The sequence below is a fragment of the Coffea arabica genome, chromosome 11c, assembly GCF_036785885.1.
Source record: "Coffea arabica cultivar ET-39 chromosome 11c, Coffea Arabica ET-39 HiFi, whole genome shotgun sequence".
Taxonomy (NCBI): domain Eukaryota; kingdom Viridiplantae; phylum Streptophyta; class Magnoliopsida; order Gentianales; family Rubiaceae; genus Coffea; species Coffea arabica.
The window spans coordinates 36,651,778-36,672,308 of NC_092330.1; the positions used below are offsets into that span (position 1 = coordinate 36,651,778).

Genomic DNA, 20,531 nt, shown 5'->3' on the forward strand with positions numbered 1-20,531 from the left:
TACTTTTTAACTCACTTTCTTGGAGATTCAGAAATTAGATAAATAATATGATTGCCAAAGCAAAAGAAAAAGAATTCCAATAATCACTAAGAAGGTCCATCAATGATAAAATTGGATTTATTTTTATTGTTTCCTTTTTTTTATTGTGGGTTAAATTTTGTCTGAGTTGCACCATACTTTTGTATACAAGTTCTTTTCAAAGCTGGCAAAAGGGCTCCTAGGAAAAATAGAAAAGGTGGGAAAGAGTATAATTATGAGAATCGAATCCCGCCTGACCACGAAGAGCACAAAAGAGCCTGAAGCTACTACAAGCTGGAGTATTATCTCCCGAATTTGTCCTCGTAGTCCCCTGCAAGGTGCAAACTCAAATGAACGTCCAGTGGAAACATGAAATACTGCAGTTTAGTCCCCATGATTTCATTTACACCAGATTATGCCTTTTTGTTTCATTTGTTGACATTTATGATTTACCCCTTAAAAAAATATAAAAGTTTGCCCATTTTTCCATTTCAATCCATTCAGCAATGGTAGCAGGCCAGTCAGTTTTGATATTAATAGTGTACACTTTTGAAACGAATCAAAATCAACAACGATAATGTCGTAGCTGGTATTTTATTATGTCAGAGCAATTCTTTTTTTTCCCTTTAATGACAAATATGAATTCCACTAACCAAAGGTTTGGTTCACTTTGAAAAGGTAAATTTGTCATTTTAAAAGAAAATTAATCAGCCATCAAAAACTTAGGAAACCAAATACATTTAAAAAAATCAGAAGTACAGAACTGAAACTAATACCATGCTTGAAGGACCAAAGTTGCAATTTGCGCTCTCTAATAAAACTGCACGAATCATTTGATGTGCCATGTTAAGGTATATCAATCAATGCTATAAATTATAGATGAGCCCATGCTTAGGGTGCTAGTAATCATTTCTGCTGCCAATAATGGTGTGCCTAATTATTTACTTTTGATCCCATTCGCATGCCACAGTATAAATTAAAAAAAAAAGTCATGAAGCCTTTGGTTGGTCCCTCCTTCAATTGCCTTCACTCAAAGCTCTTATCTCTTCTATCCACTCATTCATAAAGCGCATAAATTGCAATCAATCCATGCGTAATGGAGAAATCACAATCTTATCTACTATAGATTCCATGCTTTCTATGGTTAAATCATACTAGATTACACCTGCTCAAAGCTTCTTTATTTACGTTACAAAACGGTAATGGATATTATTGTTTGCATGCTTAGCCACACTTTGGCCATTTTTATCTTTCTTTTGTCATCTTTTTTTATCCATCATCAATGATGATTTGTTTGCTTTTTGGCTTCTCCATGCATGAGTATATGGGACAATATTGTACAAGATTCTTTTCTTTTTTGCTCCTTTTTCGAAAGTTATCATATGAAGAGATGATGCCAAATATTGGAAGGAGTACTCAAGTGAGTTTATGAGTTAGGTTAGACAAGAACCTGGGGAAAAAATGCTTAAACTTTGCTAATATGAGTTTGCATTTAAGAGTTTCACAGGCAAGAAGAGTTTATGAAGTTAGTTAATTACGCCTCTCTACCTGAATATTGTGCTCAGCACAATCTATACGTACCTTTTGCTGAAATGTTAGAGTAAGGCGAATCAAAAGCTAATTAGCTCAAGGGAAGAGAGCAATTATTTAAATTTTTCAAAGGAAACATATAGTTGTTATAGGTTAGAAAAGTTGTTCAAGAATTTTGCGAAATTATTTCACTACTAAGTGAGCTAAGCAAGAGGTTAACTACATAATTATACTTTTCAGCATAACATCAAATATTTGATGGTAGAACAACTTACAAAGTCATCATCAATATATACTTGAGAGAAACCAATTAAGTTGGAAGTTCACAATGACTTAACCTACTGATACATTTTAGACTTGCAAATTCCGATCAATTTCATTGAGTTCATACATATATATATTTATATGAAACTTTTATTGTTCCTTTAAGGAATCATTCCCTCAATTTATATCCATTAATTAATTGACACATTATTTATGATCGTATTAGTCTACATTTTAAATAATTGAAATTGCTACAATTGAAGTGTCATATACTTTTTTATTTTATCATTCAACGTTCAATTTTAACTTGGTAGAAAACCCAAAAGGGGTTATAGTCAATTATTTATTAGGGTAGTACATCTAGGAAGAAAAACAACTATTGTTGGGAGAATTTTCAAGTATTTGACCAGTAGTGCCATGGCTTTTGTTGATTATCTTACTCTATTTGCTTTGTGAAAATGTAACTCCTAAGAAGAAATTCAGGCCAAAACAAAGAAAAAAGAAATTCAGACCAAATTAAAAAAAAGGAATTCGGACCAAAGATAAATTACAGAGTGAACCCACAAATGTGGAGGGCTTCATCCGCTCGATTTGCTTTGCTTGAGCATTATTTAGAGGGCTCACCCGCTTTCTAACACGATGTCGGAGTCCATGGAAAGAAGCGTGTTTGATTTCTTGTTTCTTCTTTGGATAATCTTGAACATTGCAGATATTTTGGTCCACGAACAAAGCGACCCCAAAGCCCCGTTTAATCATTATCACAAAGGGGCAGGGATGGGTTAAGTAAAAGATCTTGGGTCTAAATCCTTCTGCTTACACTAAAAAAAATAAAAATTAAAAAAAATCATTATCACAAAGAATGCACTTACAAAAGGCGACTATAATTCACGACATTGTTAAACGATAAACACAAATATAAAAATCTCTAAAATTAAGGAGGTGGCTTATCATTTAATTTATTTCTATCATTTAAGTTGTACCTCACATACATAAGATTTTTTATCACAAATAGGAATGAAATTTTTTGAAGATTGTTTTCTGTTTGCCCTTCTCTTTTTCACATTATAGTTCAAGGTTTACCGACGAAGCATTGTTTGATCATTAGTAGTGGTTCCATCAGAAATCAAATGGCAGTAGAAGAAAAAAGTAGGGACTCAATTCATAATATTTCTATCAATGCATTATATTCAAGCGTATGAAAACGCGGAAAAGTTACTACTATATCAACAAGATATAGAAGTTTCAAGCAGGGAGAGATACAATTGTGGCTATCACATGTGAGTATTTCTTTTCAAAAGTATGATTATAGTATGGATTAATCTTAAAATATTAGTGTCAAAAATATGAGTTTGGCAAGATTACGCATATAAATTTGTCCTGGTACAATATATATTCCAAAGTTACACAACCGGAAAAAAATACGGATAGAATTACTATAATTTTCAATGCATATATTTTAACTCTTATCTTTGTATATGAGAGATTAAATCCATTCAAATTTTATCACCTTATTGTTTGACATGAATAAAAATCTATAGTAAATTATGATATATATTGTTACTACTCTATATATAATTCAGAAGATATGTCACTATCCCTACACAAAACTTAAAATTTTGTTTAGTTTGCAGTATAATATACGTCAAAATTTTTTCAACATATTTTATACAATAAATTAAAAAAATACTTAAATTATTTTAAAAATATATGAAATATGAAAGTTTTTTTTAATTTATACATAAAAAAAGGTGTGCTACACATGTATGATACGAGTTTTTGCTGACTAGTATTTCAAGAGTTCTGCACAAATCTGCAAACCGAAAGTGCAGAGGTTAAACCAAGTTTGCCAAATACGGTGGGTAGTTGGTACTGGTAGACCATTAAGGCCCAATTTTTGTCAAGCGCCATTCTTCTGTCCAGTTGACGGATTGGATTTGGCTAATGGTGTACACTTCAATCCAATGGCTAAAATTGGGCCAGCTAGTGACTCAACTTGCACCATTTGTTTCTTCTTCTTTTGTTTTTTTTTCCCCAAAATATACATTATCTCAACTGAACATTCTATCAAAGTGAAAATATGTGAAGAAAATATTTCGCATTTAGACGGATTAGTATATGCACTAATCATGTATGAATAATAAGTCCTTTGAATTAATGTTTTCAAACGTGTCATTGAATTAATGTTTTCTGACGTGAATGTAAACATTTTTGTATATTGCATGCTAAAACTATTGGGGTGATGTTTATCCATGTCCATCATAAATACCAACATATTTATTTTCAAAACTTCTGCACATTTGATAGTAGTCGCAAAATCCCGTCTTCATGAAAGCAAACATTGCATAGTGACTTGTCCAAACTCTCCGTGCACTGGATCGAGGGTTCAAATTCTGACTTAGTGAACCCCTACCCAGTGCATCATATACAGGAAGTACTATGAAGTATAATACTATAGTACTTCTTGTTCTATCTAATGGTTCATTCCCAATCCTCATGCAAGTTTCTTTAAATTCCCCTCAACAGAGTAAGAGTAAGAGTAGATTAAATAGTTGTCATTGCAGATAAAAAAATAACAACAAAGTAGGAGTAGAAGTAGGTTAAATAATTATCGTTATAGATAAAAAAAAAAATGAAAGCAAGTATTACAAGGACTAAGGCTCGCCTCAACAAAGTAGGAGGAAGAGTAGGTTAAATAGTTATTGTTGCAAAAAATGAAAGCAAATATTGCGAGGCCTCTGGTTAGGTAATGAGAACCTGTCCAACTAATTGAACACAACTTCAGGACATGGGCAAAAGTACAGTAATCCAAATTACAAAGTGGATGGAACCAAAAACAAGCTCCCCAGTAACGTTGTTAATTTTCTGTTCAAGCAACAGAGAAATCGTAGCATCAGAGCATCTTGTCTTGCTTATGAAAGGAACTCGTGTGCACGTGAAGCCGCGTGCTTGAGAGCAAGATTATCTGACAGAAAGGAAACACAAAGGCCAAACTGACCCCAGAATATTTTGACCAATCAGGCGCAGCACGTGGACATCCGTGGAGGAGATGAAGAGCATATTTGGATCGAAATGATTTTCCTCTTTGGTGGAGACAGCCCATATTCGTATTCATATCCAAATGATCATGGCCCTGTCCGTATAGATCAAGTACTGACATCACATCACCATTCACACAAGCATAATTCCTTGCAGAGGAACACATGGGCAAATTTTTATGCTGTGAAAAAGCTCGAAATTTGAAGGTTAATGTCAAGTGAGAACTGAAGAATATAAAAGAAATGAATAGAGAATACGACAAAGACCAATATATATACCAAATATATATATGTAAACCCTCGATTACGGTTAATTTCAAATGTGCTTGAATGCATTAATATGAAGTGAGAGGGTTAATATACAAAAATAATAGACTGTAACTAAAAACATAAATTGGAGATGACAAATTTAAATGGAACACGAATTTTACGGAATTAAACTTTGCCGTTAAAAAATATTATTTTTGCATCGTCTAAACACCAAATTATAGCACCATGAAACTGAAAGTAATCCTTGCTGAATTATATTCGGAAGAAAATTAAATGCGTATGTAAAGAGAAGCCGGTTTGGACGAACACGTTAGAAGTAATCCTTGCTGATTAAACCATTAGAAGTATGGACGAACGCATTTAACTATTCATGATACGAAAATACAGCAGGGGAAATATGATCTTCATCTGATTACAAGAATATTGACAAACCTGAACCAATAGCAATCACACTAACTGCAGATTACAAATATAGACTGCAAACAACTTGAAAAGAGTAAAGGCAAAGGAAATGCCAATATTCTACCTATACAACCACACAACCACTGCCACTCAAATAATTCCTGCCAAAAGGTTAGCTCAACTTCAATCTCCTCGGTTTCTTCATGGATTCTAAGCAAGAGGGATCATAGTCTAGGTCAGAACATACCAACTTGTTCCTCCACCGTATTTGCACCATTACATATAATCTCTCTTGCCAAAGGAAACAGCAGAGGGTCATTGGTATGCTTGTTACAATTTTACAAACAACCACAAGTGTAAAGATACGGAAACCAAAAAAGGAGGACCAATACAAATTCTGTCCAGAACTGCTCCTTAGTCCTTGGCTGGGCTTCTTGTTATTGTGTGTTGCGAGTTAAACCACTTCGGGCTGCATGTCTGTAGAAAACACAGTGCATCAGTTCAAATTTCTAAGATGATGGAAATCAGAAAACGAAGCCAAACATTTCGTTACTTGAAGTACTTGCATCTTCATTGATTGTCCTTAAAATGTAAGAAGCGAGAATAAATGCAACACCAAGGTCCATGGAGAATTTCTCTATCTTCAACGAAAAGCTTGTTCAAGCAAAATTAAGCAAATAAAATTAAGCATCTGCTGGCATAAATCCAGAGTTTGGGGACCTAAGACTTCCATAACATGATTAGGAGGGATCCGAAGATCAGATTATCCTACCATGTCTTTCTCCAAATAATCATATGAAATTAGTATCGCTTATGTCATTCCCCAAACGTTTCACTTTCGGAACTTGATCAAGATTGAAAGGGAAAATTCCTGGGTTTTTCTTTTGTAAACATGGTAAAAGCCACAAAGTAAAAATCATTAAAAACAGGCATGAAAGGACACTTGCACTACATACTTCTACATACTTGCACCACAGATGCTACCACCATTTCAACAGAACTCCAACTGCCATTTAGCACACTACCAATGGATGCATTTAACAATATTTCAACCTGTGGACAACTTTTGCAGATAAATTCCTGTAACACCTTGGTTGAGACTGAAGACAATAACCAAACTCAAAGAATAAACTGCTTCATCAGCTTTGAATTACACCTACACTATGAAATGAACACCCTTTTACTTTCTAAGGTTCTGAAGTCTTATCTGTATGTCTCTACAAATTTCTTAGGCTCTATACTTTTGTCCATCCAAACTATGAACTTGAAAGAAATTAGCCGCAGTTGCTTCCAAGTTCTTGATTATTCAAAAGGTATCAGTAAAACAGATTATCCAAAATCAACAAACTTCAAATTGAGAATGGTATTCTCCCTCAAAAGTAGCAACAGGATGAGATCAAACTCTTAGCAGACAATAAAACCATGTGTTTCACAAAACTTAGCAGCAAAAAAGTGTCTCTTCATGCTTTGAAATGCAGTCTACAAGTCATTAAGCAGTTAAAGCACAGACCGAATGCATTCAACATAAATCACAAGCAAAACTTCAGCTTCAAAAAAGATTCTCGTTCACATCTCTGTTCTCTCAAAAAAAAAAAAAAGGTACCCATGTACTTGGGAAGCACCAAAAAAAGAAAGACATCGAGCCATGGAGATGTGGCATAAATTCCTTGTAGACACTGAGTATCCAGTGTACAACAGGTATAAATTTCCAAACTGCAAATGCCAATCATTATACAAGGACATAATCAATCACATTTCCAGGCAGAAAAAATAACAGAAATCACAAAACCCTAACAGCAGCACAAAATCTATAATCATGTTTGGTAATTAGAGTATCACCATACTAAGCAGTAACGTTAGGAACGATATAGAATGGCTTCTGTTCATAAAACATAAGGCATGCAGCATACCTTCCAGGTATCAACTGAGAACTGTTCACTGGACCCTTGGAATTAGCAAATCTTTTTGCTCTATTTTCGTGCTCTTTGTCAACACGCATGGCAGCCACCTCTTTCTCCATGGCAGCTACTTCTCTTCTCATCTTCTTAGCCTCAACTTCCATTGCCTTTGTTAAAGTTTCTACTTTTTTTGCCAACATCTGAACAAGAAGAATTAGTACTTAGGAAACCTAATTTTCATTGCAATTGTAAGATCACAGGATAATAAAATCTACCTCAATTGCATCATCTTTATCTTTGAGGCTTTGATCCTTTTCATGACCAGCTTTCCTCAAAGCAACCACCTCTTTCTGCAGCAAATCATATAGTAAACCTGGCACGGTATCATCTGTTTCTGTTACTTGTACATCACTAGGTTTTTCATCCTGATTTTCTTTCCAGGTACTCTTTTGAGGCTCACTATCCTTGGTCCCATCACAAGATTGGCTCATTTTGAAGTTGGGACCAGTTCCATTTAAAAGAATTTTACTCCTATCTAATGACCGTGAGCCTCCATCAAACGACTTCGATGTCCCTTTTGCGTGCTTCAACACTGTACTGCTACCAGAAGATCTCATCTGAAAGGATGGTGACCTCTTGGGCAAAAAACCATTGGAGGTCAGCTTAGATATATTTTCGGCTCCACCAAGTGATTGACGGCGTGAAAGACCATTGCTTGAACTTCTTCCATCTGGTGTGTTGCGAACGCTTGAGTTTGGTGATCGCAAAGTTTCCTCTAGAACTTTGAGCCGCAGTTGATATTTTTCCTGGATACAAGAGACAGTGAGAAAAGACAAATTAACAAGGAGTTGAAAGCTTATTAGGCATTTTCTCCATAAACCAACTAGAACCTTCAATTGAGCTTCAGATTTCGCTGTTCTCTCAGAAATGGCAAGTTTGTCTCGCAATTGCTGCATCTCACCCTGTGACAACAAATATGGTTATTACTACAAACTGGCAGAAATGGCAAAGCAAAACACTTAAGTGGAAGAGCAATAGAGTGCAGAGGCAGGAAAGGCAGTGAAAATAAAAGAGATGCATGAAAATCGGCTTTAAAAAGTGCTTTTTTTTTTGGCAATCAACTGGAAGTGGAAATGAATTATACCTGCAAGAACCTTCTTTCTTCAAGCCATTGCTTTACAGGCATAACCTTGTCATTAGCATCTTTCCACTCATTAGCAACCACTGTTGCAACCCTGTTTGCTGTTACCTTTGCACGGGCCAGCTCCCGGTCCAGAGTTTTCCTCTCCTCCTGGAGAACCAAATGTATAAATAATTGATCAAATGGTTGCACACAGACCTTCAATCTGAGGATATTCACAGGCAAATCGAATTATGACATTACATTCATCTCTTGAACTTTCCGCTGGTAATCCCGCACAGCGTTAGCAGCTGCCCCACCAGCCAGAACCGCTTCCTCAAGTTCACGCACAGTCTGGGTTAGTTTTTCAACCTCGGCAACTTTTTGACGGTGTAATTTATCCAAAATTTTATTTTCCTCCTGTCATTAATGTGTTTTGACAAGTAAATGTAAATGGTAAGATCAAGTGCAGCTCAGCAAACTATTGGAAAAAGCCTCAAAAAGGAAATAGCATTACTGATCAGAACCTGGCAAATTTCTATCTGCTTCATCAACTCCTGGTTTTTATTCTGGAGATCATCCACCATAGATGCCTTCGCCAATGCCACTTGCACAGTTCTCTCAACCTCCAGTAAAGCAGCTTCTTTTGACTTGGTTAGGCGATCTAATGCTTTATTATCATCTTGCAGCTTCGCAATCTAGAAAAAACAGCAGCAACAAACCATGGAGCAATACCTTCTCACATTGGAGCATTTTTATTACAAATAGGGCTAGACAACCGAATATAAGACTCCAGGGAATACCTCCTGTCGAGCAAGCTTGAGCTCAGCTTCCAAGGGTGCAAGAATGGCTTCAATGGGAGGCATATCATCATCCTTTTGAGCAGAGTGCACCCTCCGAAGGGTTGCTTCAGCAGCAAACTGAGCTGCCATGGAGGCCTTCTTCTCATCATTGATTTTCTTAATTTCAAGATTCTGTAGAGAGACGTCTCATCCTGTCAATAAGAGATCTCCAGATGAAAAGAACGGAATAGGAAATTCAAGGCTTTAGTTTGTACTCTGCTCTCTAGAAGTGATTCTGTTAACTTTAGCTTCTCCTCCACCCGTGCCAATTCGTCAGTAAGCTGCACAGGAAAAAAAATTAGATCTTTAATTTACATACTTTAATAAAGATGAGATCCTTCAAGGCAAGAAGCAAAATACTGTGGCACTCAGTTATTCAAATTGATGGACTGAAGATCCATCAAATATGAAAAATTGCCTTGATAGTTTGACAGAGTTGTTGAATGTACATAAAGAACACTGCATCTACAGGTTGCAGATATGGTAACAGGCAAGATTTACAAGGCATTTCTCAGGTGGCACCCTGAGGCACTGTGGATAAATTTTCGTTCAACAAAATCAGAAGGAAATGATATGCCACCCAAGGCATATGCCTGTAACTTAACAATGTACACCCCTCAAAGTGAGTTTTTTGCACTTTATCTAAAGGTGCAAATAACAGGAAATGTTACCTTTACAGCCAAATAATTATTTAGAAGATCACAATATGAGTACTTAAAGTACAGTCCTAATATTGGCTCTGAAATGTTCATTGCACAAGCAAAAACCTTCATAGTTCGTTCTGTATTTTGCATAAAACAGAAAATTTGCAAGCGAAAGTGAAATTCACAACTTTTTTTGTTCTCTCCCTGGCATATATTAAGATATCTATAGCAGGAAAGAAAGAGAAGGTGGGACAAGAGGCCAACATTTGGGAAATGCTTGACATAAAATCCTTCTATGAACACGTCTCTGCACTACCAAATATGCCCACCAACGCTTTTGACCATTGTAAAAAGGATAAGTATATAATTATCTGATCTTACTTTACCAAATGCACATCCATTTACCTATCAAAAGTGTTTACTTTTTCTCACTCTATCTCTAGATTAAGAGTGCATTTCAATTAACAGAATCATAAATAAAATAGTAAGAGTCCTGCCTTGCCTGACAAGAATTGAAGCGACTCACTCTTCAAAAGGGATAAATCGCTGGTACTAAAATAATAGCAATTCAAGAAATTTTCATTTGTTTCAATAACTTTTTACCCATAAATCAAACGGATTACGGAAGTTATTACATCCATAACAAACCAAATACCATTTTTTTTGGTAACTGGGACAGCTTGAACCCAGTACCTCTTGCTTACAAACCTTCCCACCTTACCACCCAACCAAACCCTCCCCCCCCCCTCCCCCCAGTTACATCCTACTTACATACATAACAAACAAAACAACAAAAATAGAAGCAAAATTTAAGTATAGCTAATATTCTAGAACAATATACTTAAAGCATCCCAACACAGTTCCAAGTTTCCTACTTAATTTCATTCTTTACAAAACATCATATAAGTTCTGTAAGAAATTCCAAAAACACACAAGCTTACATCAAAATTTCAGAATAAGTACTTTCTTAAATCTCCTTTGTGCTTCATTATTCTGATCGGAGTTTAATTCAACAGAGTTTCCAAATTATAGGCCCACATAACATCAAAGTAAAGAAAAATACTTGCAGCCTCTCACAGTTCCCAGAGAAGTTGTCGGACGTTGACCTTTCTGTGGTAGCTATTGCTTTGTATTCCTTTTTCCACCATGTCAAGCAGAGTTAATGACATTCTTTGCAACATAGTTGCTACAATTCATGAAGGCAACTACACAAGCTTATAAGAGCGTCTCATTTTCTATTCCGTCGCTAAATAATTAGCAACAGCCATAAAAGTAAAAAAATGATTTTTTGGTCAATGGTTAAACAGGTTTTGAGACACCACAATTGATCAAATCCAGTATCTAACAATCAATGTACAAAGTTTTCTCTTGATGATCCAGAAAGGAGAAAACAAGTGGAAAACGTAAATGAAATCATCTAACACCTCTCCATATACCCCATGGCAATGTATGAACCCCTAAATATCCCACACTTTTCCCTACTGCTATCCGCCATGTCAACCATGTATACAAACCTAAATCCATCCTTCCAATTTACTAGGAGTGTGACATTTAAATGTATTGTTTCATAACTTTTATTCATTTAATCCTGCTCTCAACTCACTAATTCCATTAACCAAATCCAGCCTACAATTCACGATAGCCTAAAAGAGGGGAACTAAAAACGGTTCTAAATTTAGCATTAGCCTACCAGGGAGCAAACCTGTAAAATATCCACTATTAGCAAATGACATCATTATCAAATATCACAATACTTCCCAGTCCCACATTTTAAATCCATTTCTATTTCAGGCTAACCAATAGGAATAAAATCAAAACAGAAAATTTAAAACTCAAAACGAAAGGAAAACTGAAATTAAAACCTCTTCAACTGCTTTTTCTCTCAGTCTCTCAGAGAACCTCAAAGCCTTGATCTCCGCTTGCGCTTCCCCTAATTCTCTGTCCTTATCTGCAAAAATCCAAACAGAAAAACGCCACCGCATTCAAATTTCCCCACATAAAAAAACAAAAAAAAAATTCAAAAAAAAAAATGCGCATCCAAACAACGGCATTTGAAGCCAAATCAAGTCGGATCCAGCTGGCATTACACACCTCTGACTTCATTCTCAAGCCGATTAAGCTCCAGCTTCACCGGATCCGAACCGTGAAGCAGATTTATGAACTCATCTGCATCGAGACTCGGCCTAACCGACGCTCTTCTCCTCGACGTCGAACCTTTCCCTTCCTTAAACGACGCCGACACCGTCAACGGCGTCACATTCACTTCGCTCGTAACTCTCGCATTGCCGTAGTTCTCGCCGGCACTGAGCTCGGCCGTCACTCCTCCGTCTCCGGTCACCTCTGCCATAGCCGATCTATTTATCCTCTCCTCTCTCTCTCTCCCCCCTCTCTTCACTCTCACATCAAATCCACGGAAAAAACCTAAATTTTATGTATAAATAGAGAAATGTAAACTGAAAGAGCTGAAAATGCAGAGGAATCTTGGCTGTGAAGAAGTGTAGGGTTCGAATGTGAATCAAAGTATGAGAGAGTGGAGGTGTGCGAGTGTGTGAGAGAGAAAGAGAAGAGAGAGAGAGATTGTGATGGAGAGTTCAAATAGAAGTAAACAGTAGTGTGAGTACTAGTAGAGTAGTGGAAGGGAGAAGTGATTTTTTTTTTTTTTTCTTTTTGAATCTTTTGGTTTTTTTTCTTTTTTTTTTTAATTATTGGCTCGTCTGAAAAAATTGCCTGTATAACTACGGGCACGTATAGTGAAGGTGTTGGGTCGTTGTATTTCGAGAAAAATGGAAGGAAATTACTGTATAACGATAGAATTTATTAATCGTGAAATTTGCTTATTTACACTAATTATTTGTATAAAAAGTTGGGAAAAAATTTTTGTTATTTCACTGCAATAATTTTTATATGATATATGTAAATGAAATTATGAGTAAAAGGATAAAAAATCAGTTATATATACGTATTTCAAATAATTGCATTCTCCAAATGCACCCTGTTTTTGTGCTTACATATACACAAGCATCTATATTATTTTTTTAAAAAAAAGTGTTCACAAATTTACACAAATATTTGAATGTAACAGCCTTATGTTTTTCACATAAAAAAAAAGAGAAAATTACAATATATATTGAGTCCATTTGGATTGTTATTTTTTAGAATTTTCATTAAAATAATATTATAACAATTTAATATATACGAGGTAAAATTTTAATTGAAAAAATGTGTTTATAAAAATCGTAAAGATTTTTAGATGAAAAATTGCAATTCAAATAAGATCATGTGTATTTTGGTGATAATAAGAGAAACTTGTACATTTCTAAATGTTAGAAAATTTTATTGATAGTTTTTTGGAGGGCATTTTTTTTTTTTTTTTATCCTCCTCCTCTCTTTTTTCTCTTTTGAAAATTAATTATTTTTTGTTTTGAGAATGGAAAATTGCATTCAAGCTAGAAGAATGAGACGGTAGAGATTAATATGGTAGGAGTGCCAGGGGACACCTGATATTTGAGGGTGGGGCTTGACAACGTAGATGGGGAATTTGACTTTGACGCCCTCATGCTTCCGGTAAATAAAGATTCGGCCATCAAGTTTTGCTTAGGTTGTACTCTATGCTTAAAGAGTTGTAAGTGGACAAAAATTCGAGTACCTTTTTATATAAAACTTTTCGTATTTAATTGATACATCTCGTCAAACAGGCAAAGTGGAGCAACACAAGTGGTACTTTTGTTGTTGTACGATTAACTATCTAACTTCTATCAACTTTATAATAACCAGTTAATGTATGTGTATTGTAGGAGTTTTTGCAGATAAATCTATTTTAACGACTTGATGCATGTGAAACAAAAAAATAATTTTAAAATATATTCACATAAAACGTAAAATTTTTTTGCAGAAAATCACAATTCAAATACTTTGTTTGGATAGGATATAATTTGAAATATTATTTAAAATAATTACTGTAGCACTTTTTGTGATGTGATGTATATGAGATAAAAAGGTGGTTGGAAATATAAAAAGGTGGGTTGGAAAATGTATTTATAATGCAAGCGAAATATTATTTGAAACAATAGTGCTATACTCAAACTAGTAGCAAGCTTCATAACTGTAGAAATTTTGTTTGTTCTTATTTTCTTATTTTCATGATTTTTTTTTCCTAGTGTCCAATTGATGCATATAATGTCTACAGAGTCGTAAATTTATATTCTAATTAACTCGTACTGTTAAAAGGAATGAGATTAAGAGAGAACAAGAGGTGCACAATTCGCCACAAACAGCAGTAGAGGAAAAGTTTCACATGCTGTCAAAATTATCTTCTTTCTTTGGAACTTGCTATTTTATTTTTTAAATTTTCTTAGATTTTTTTTCTTTTAAAAGGGGGGCTATGTAATTTTTAAGAATTTTATGGACATTTTTGTCAAGTTAGATAATTGGGGAAGTGGATGGTGCAATGTGCGGAGTGTGAGATATGAGAAACATAAAATACTGCATTTTTGCAGAGAAGCCTTGCTGTTAAGTACAGAGCCAGCGACATCTCGCACTACAGGTGGTGAGCAGGAGATGTAGCCCTATTAATAGAGGGTAAGGAATGCATTAGTAAACTAATCAGATTATTAATGGTCTATCTTAAAGATAAACAGCAGTTTATGAATTCCCTAATACACTCAAATCTTTTCTTTTTCACGTAACAAACGCGAATTTCCATGATCCCTCGTCGAACCAATTTTGATTCAACCTGCTCAATACTCGACAATTAATCAACTGATAAAGAAACTACGTACAATAACTTGTGTTGATTTCAAAATCTGTCATTTGGATTGCAGGATAAAAAATTTAACGATCGTATCAGTTAACCATCTGTCATTTAATTTTGTTAAAAGCATCATCAACGTATCAAAAAAAGGTTGCTCGCATTAAACATAATTAGAGCTGGCAATTATACCCAAAACCCAACAACCCACCCAACCCACCCACTAATTTGAGAGGTTGGGTTGGGTAAGTTGGGTTTTGGGTTAATTTTGGGTTGGGTAATAAAAATTCATATATATTTTGGGTGGTTTGGGTATTTGTGTTGGGCACCCATTACCCAATTTAAGTTAAAAAAAATTAACAAATTAAAATCAAGAAACAAAAAAGAAATGACCAGCCTTGTTGGATCAAGCAAAACCCATATATGTACTGGTATGTATAATTATCATATATATACTACTACTACACACTGAGAAGGATGATCAACGAGTAATGCTTAAAAAGAACAAAATTGAGAAATGAACGGTGCAGCACAAATGTCAGTAGGATTTAAAAAAAAAAAGAAAAAAAAAATCCTTGTACTCTTCGGTCTTCACATCCATCCTTTTGCCGAGTTCCGGAAAAATGCATCCTCCTGTTCTTCTATTTCTTTTTCTTTTTTTCATTCAAAATGAAAAAACAAGTCCCTCCCCCCCAATTTATTGTTCCACCCAAAATTGTTGTTTCGGTCTCTTAGTTTGGATCAAAACAATACCCAATTTGAAAATCTTGTATAAAAAATAGTGAGTTCATCCAAGTAATTTAAATAGTTAGTATGTGTGTGTATTTGTGAAAGTATATTAGTGTGTATTATAATGTGTTTGTATGTGTAAAAATAACGTATTTCAAAAGAGTTTAAAAAGTGAGTGTGTGTGTGTCTATGAGTGTTTTAGTGTGTAAAAATATGTCTATCTATGTGAAAATGTGTTTATGTGTGTGAAATTTTTTTTTTGTATGTGAATATGTATTTGAGAGAGTTTATGTATCAAAATTTATTAATTAATATATTGGGTCATATTTGGGTCATGGGTTTGAGATGACCCAATATGACCCAACCCAAAATTAATCCAATCTAAAGTTGGGCGGATTGGGTGTCACCCATTTAAATGAAAACCCAAATCAATCCGCCCAAAAACCGCCCAACCCGCCCATTTGCCAGGTATAAACATAATGAATGAATTTTATCTTCATGGCAACATTTTAGAATTATCTAATAGTTTAGTTTAACTTCAGAAATTTTTTAATCCATGTACAAATATAATATAATATATTACTCGATTAAAAAGTGTAAGATTAACAACACTTTAACACTTCAAATAATTAATTGAACCTCTTTTTGTATTTATTAGCTTCAAAAGTGAGCTGTTTGCGCACTTGGGCTATACAGCACTGAAGAAGTGAAAGATTGCGAGGGCATGCGTAATGCACACACAACACGTAAAAGGAAAGGTTGGTGGTGCGCAGCGGCCACCCCGGCGTGTTTTAGTGGGCTTTTCTGTTCTGACTCTACTGAGCGCCTCCTATGGTTCGTGTGAGTATGGAGAGGGACAGCAGCCAATGTGTCTGGTGATCTGGTAATCTTGGATGTCATTAGCGTTTGTTTATGTTATCTTTACTTCCAACTTTGAAGAGGTTGCTTAATCAGCCCTGTTATTTTATTGTTGTTTTGGTTAAGTGTCATTAGTGACTGGAGATAACATAGATTAACATTTTTGTCTACAGAATAATTGTATGCTTGTACATCTCGGTTTAGAACTCATTAGTATAACTGATTTATTCTACTTTTTAACTAAGAACATCAATATTGGAGTCTACAAATTTTTTAACCTTATAAACTGGCAACTCGGGCTTAGATCTATGCCTTTTCATCTTAACCTTTTTTTTTTTTTTTTGGTAAATAAAAGTTTGAATGGATTCGACTCCAGTTATTACCACCAATCAAGACATGTCTTTTGAACCATAGGTTGCTTATAGAATTTTTTTACAAATCGCCTACTACCATAGCTCTCATATCAACAGCGGAATTGGAACGCACGATCTTTTTTTGTGAGAAACTGATCCGTTCTTACTAATTGAACCAACTTGTGTTGGCTTTTTATCTTAAACTTAAACCTTTATTACATTAAACCAGACGTATGGTACAAAATATTGCATAGTAGTATGTGATTCAAAACATAAAGGCGTGGATTTAGTCATTCTCTTTATCTTGTGTTCGATCACGTTATAGTTTCACAACTATTATGTTGACCTTGTAGTTAAATGGGTTTTTTCTACAAATTATAAACTCATTGATCATGCTTTAATGAATTGTATACAGAAGCTATTCAATTGCACAAGAATACGGTCATTATGTATCCATTCACTATTATCTCTTATTATGTGTGACGGCAACATTGTTGGATTGATTATAATATCTCTTACAGCTCTATTTATATATGAAAACAATTTTCGTGTTTTTATCTGGGGAATTTTGACATAGAACACATACATTTTTATTGCTAATTTTTTTTATTATTATTGTTCCTCATACAACGCCATGAGTCAAAAACCATATTGCCCTGAGCACAGGATCAAGAAAATCCAGACCAAATTATATAGTCATACATACTAGGTGGAATGAATTAATAATATGTATTATAAGCTGAATTTGACAACAATTCTTGAAGGAAACCTCAGTTGATTACGAACCATAGGAGAATAAATGGACAAGATCCTACAACTAGAGTACTAAACATGTTTTTTTTTTTGTTTTTTTTGTTTTGTGGATAAGTTTGTAAAGCATTCTAGCTAACAAAAGAGGTTGTTGGTAGACAAATATGGTTCCAAGTATCCAAGAAAGAACAAACCTTCTCTTCAAGTTTCAGTTATAGCATAGGCTTTGGCCGGCCATGGAAACTCTTAGAACACAAGAACAAACCTGATAAAGTATGCAGATTTCCTCTCCTATATTTTAAACTAATTCTAGATTGTAGTAATTTTTTCCACATAATTTTTTCCGTCTTTTATGAGTGTACTTGGTGCTTATTATGAAATCAATAAGGTGTTTGACTTCTTACTCTTCTTTTTTTTAAAAAAAAACTCCCTACACTCAACTTCCAACTACTAGATATAGGATTCATATTTCGAATCTAACAGCAAAGAAAATTCTAAAAATCTAGAGTGTTTTTTATGACCATTGGACCGATCCTAATAGTTATGGCTTTTTACTTGTCCAAATACAAAATAATTTAATTGAGACAACTCGATTGTTACTTCTCCAAATATGAAATTAATCTTATTTCAAACTAATTTTGTTCTGTCTACAGGTTGTTGTTATAAGACAACTAAATTGTAAGGCAATGCAATTCTTATTAGAAACTGTGACTTCCTTTCTACACTTTCATTTTTGTAAACAAAATTCTATGTCTCAAGCTATTAATCTTTGATCAAATTTAACTTTAGATTGTTATTCAAAGTTGAAATATAGGTAAAATAATGCTCTAGAGTATCACATATGGTCTACATTTTTGGCAATTTGTTGCTTTTGTGTTTGTTTGGATAGAGTATTATTTCAAATAATTATTTGAAATTATTACTGTAACATTTTTTGTGATATGATATATATGAGATAAAAAAGTGATTGAAAATACAAAAAAATTGATTGAAAAATGTGTTTATGATGCAAGCGAAAATTTTTTTTAAAAAAAAAATTTGCTATTCAAACATAAATTTGTTTCAGATGAGAGTAGCTAGTCATGTGTCAACTATAGATCCAACTATAGTAGACTTACAAATAAATAAATATAGGAAAAACCTATGTCCCAAAAGTGAAAGTATACATCCATAGAGGTCTAGACATGTGTAAGGGGAAAAAAAAAGAAAATAATGAAAAAGAAATGAAGAAGGAGATAAAGAAAAGGGCAAAAAGCTGCATTCTTGGCCTGCAGGCAACCTTACTATTCCTTAAAGCATCCACACACATAGATTTCCACCAGCCATTGCATGTGTTTCTAAGAGAGAAAAGACAGGGGGATATTTGATGCATGGCAGCACCTTTCTAGTAAGTTGTACTCCCAGACATTAATGCTTAATCAAAGTGTATTAACATGTCATGTTCAACAGTTAAGAAGTGATTTTAATGGAAACACAGGGTTTTGTTCCCCCAACAAACCTCAAAACCCTTGATAGAGCTTTTGCCTTTTTGTTTCCTTCCAAACATGTAACCTTTCAATGTTTAAAACTCTCTCATTCTCTCTCAATACACACAAACAGATGTAGACATTTGCTCCTCAGATGCCCAATGACAAGTCATGGTGACATTACACCTAATTCTTCTTCTAACTGTATATAAAGCTACAGTGGTTTGAGGGATGGGACCCCTTTTCACTATGACTCCACTGGGCCCACCTCCCATCTCCTACACTTTTGCTAATGGCTGGACAAACAGTCTATAGAGGTTTAGTTTGGGGTTGGGCTATGTCAAGACCATGAACAGAAGTTCTGGATTTTTGTTCAACTTTGTTTCAAGACTACAAACTGGTTTCTGTTTGGAGTTTTATGACATCCAGGAATTGTGGATAAGTGGTTAATATGATCTTGGGTTGGCTGCAAGCCTGCAACATTACCCAAAAAATGCAGCAAAGCAGCTCAGCTAGAAAAGCTGATTGAATAAGGTCTAGATGCCCATGTTAAAAACACATGGGAATAGTTAAAAAATGAGAGAGATGGACAGTCTTTTTACTTTATTTCCATTGAATATGGATGTGTGTCGAATAAAATTTTTTTTTTTTTTATAAAATAAATAGCAAAACCTGCTGTCTTGTTGGAAGTAGTCTCTTTATATTAGGCTGAAAAAAAAGGGAAAATTTTTTTAAAAAAAGAGCCAAATGACTTGATTGATTTCTTGACTGACGTTAGAGATTTTATCTTAATTTGGCTACTATTAGCTAGGTCGAATGAATTTCTCATTTCGACAAAAAAAAAAAAAAAGAATGAATTTCTCAAGATCAGTTGAAGTACAAGATTTGTGGTTATCACAAACTTGGAACAATCAACAAAACTGGTCCAAAACTCCGTTTGTTTAGAGCACTAGCTTCAAGGTGCTTGAGTATCTTCACTCATGCTTCTTGCCTGATGCAAGTATATTTACATAAAGTAAGTTTGTAGCCTTTGTTGATCAGGTTTAAAGAGTCTCAACTCTCACTCTCTCAGATGTTAATTTCTTAAACAAGACATTAAATCAAATGCTAGGCTTAAGAAAAAGACCAAGTATACACTAAATGTGTGTGTGCGAGCACTTTTTTTTTTTCTTAGATTATTTTTTTTAGCAAGACAGGTGTTACAATTAAGAAACGCAGAGGGAAAAGGGATATCTGAATCCAAAATTTCTAAATTTTGATATCTCAATCTCAGCGGTTAAACTGCATGTATTTGATATATTCCACTAATGGGTTTGTTATATTTATATATTATATAAGAAGTATTAATGCTAGACGTTTTCATTTTAAGAACTAAATATATTTGTTTGGTTCTATGTTTGGCAATCATTTTCTCAATCATATGACTTCTGAAGAATCACAATCAAAAGCTAATGTGGTGTGCTGCTCGATATCAATACAGAATGGTTATTCAGATGTTGAGTCGATTTAGTGGATTTGCACCTTTGAGCTTGAACAAAATTACTTTATGAATTCTTCAATTAACAGTTGGGACCATGTCGGCAGGTTCTAGGACATGTATTAGGA

General features: G+C 34.4%; 1 protein-coding gene across 1 annotated transcript; it reads right to left on the reverse strand.

Moving 5' to 3' along the window:
- Positions 1 to 5,462: 5,462 nt before the first annotated feature.
- LOC113716419 (microtubule-associated protein 70-2) lies at positions 5,463 to 12,739 on the reverse strand. The gene is made up of 11 exons (XM_027240747.2): positions 12,115 to 12,739; positions 11,886 to 11,971; positions 9,595 to 9,660; positions 9,341 to 9,511; positions 9,065 to 9,235; positions 8,802 to 8,957; positions 8,562 to 8,708; positions 8,308 to 8,379; positions 7,693 to 8,223; positions 7,430 to 7,617; positions 5,463 to 5,996 (listed from the first exon to the last, which is right to left on the reverse strand). The coding sequence occupies exons 1-11, from the start codon at positions 12,368 to 12,370 to the stop codon at positions 5,957 to 5,959; spliced, it is 1,884 nt and encodes a 627-aa protein (XP_027096548.2). The 5' UTR covers positions 12,371 to 12,739; the 3' UTR covers positions 5,463 to 5,956.
- Between the last annotated feature and the right edge of the window lie 7,792 nt (positions 12,740 to 20,531).

What these genes read in the sequence shown, in the direction of transcription:
- LOC113716419 (XM_027240747.2), bottom strand. Translation starts at nt 12,370, where the DNA reads ATGGCAGAGGTGACCGGAGACGGAGGAGTGACGGCCGAGCTCAGTGCC. An exon ending in AATCTGAAGCTCAATTGAAG is followed by an intron (nt 8,224 to 8,307) that starts GTTCTAGTTGGT and finishes TCTTGTATCCAG; the next exon opens with GAAAAATATCAACTGCGGCT. An exon ending in TCTCAGTTGATACCTGGAAG is followed by an intron (nt 5,997 to 7,429) that starts GTATGCTGCATG and finishes TGTTTTCTACAG; the next exon opens with ACATGCAGCCCGAAGTGGTT.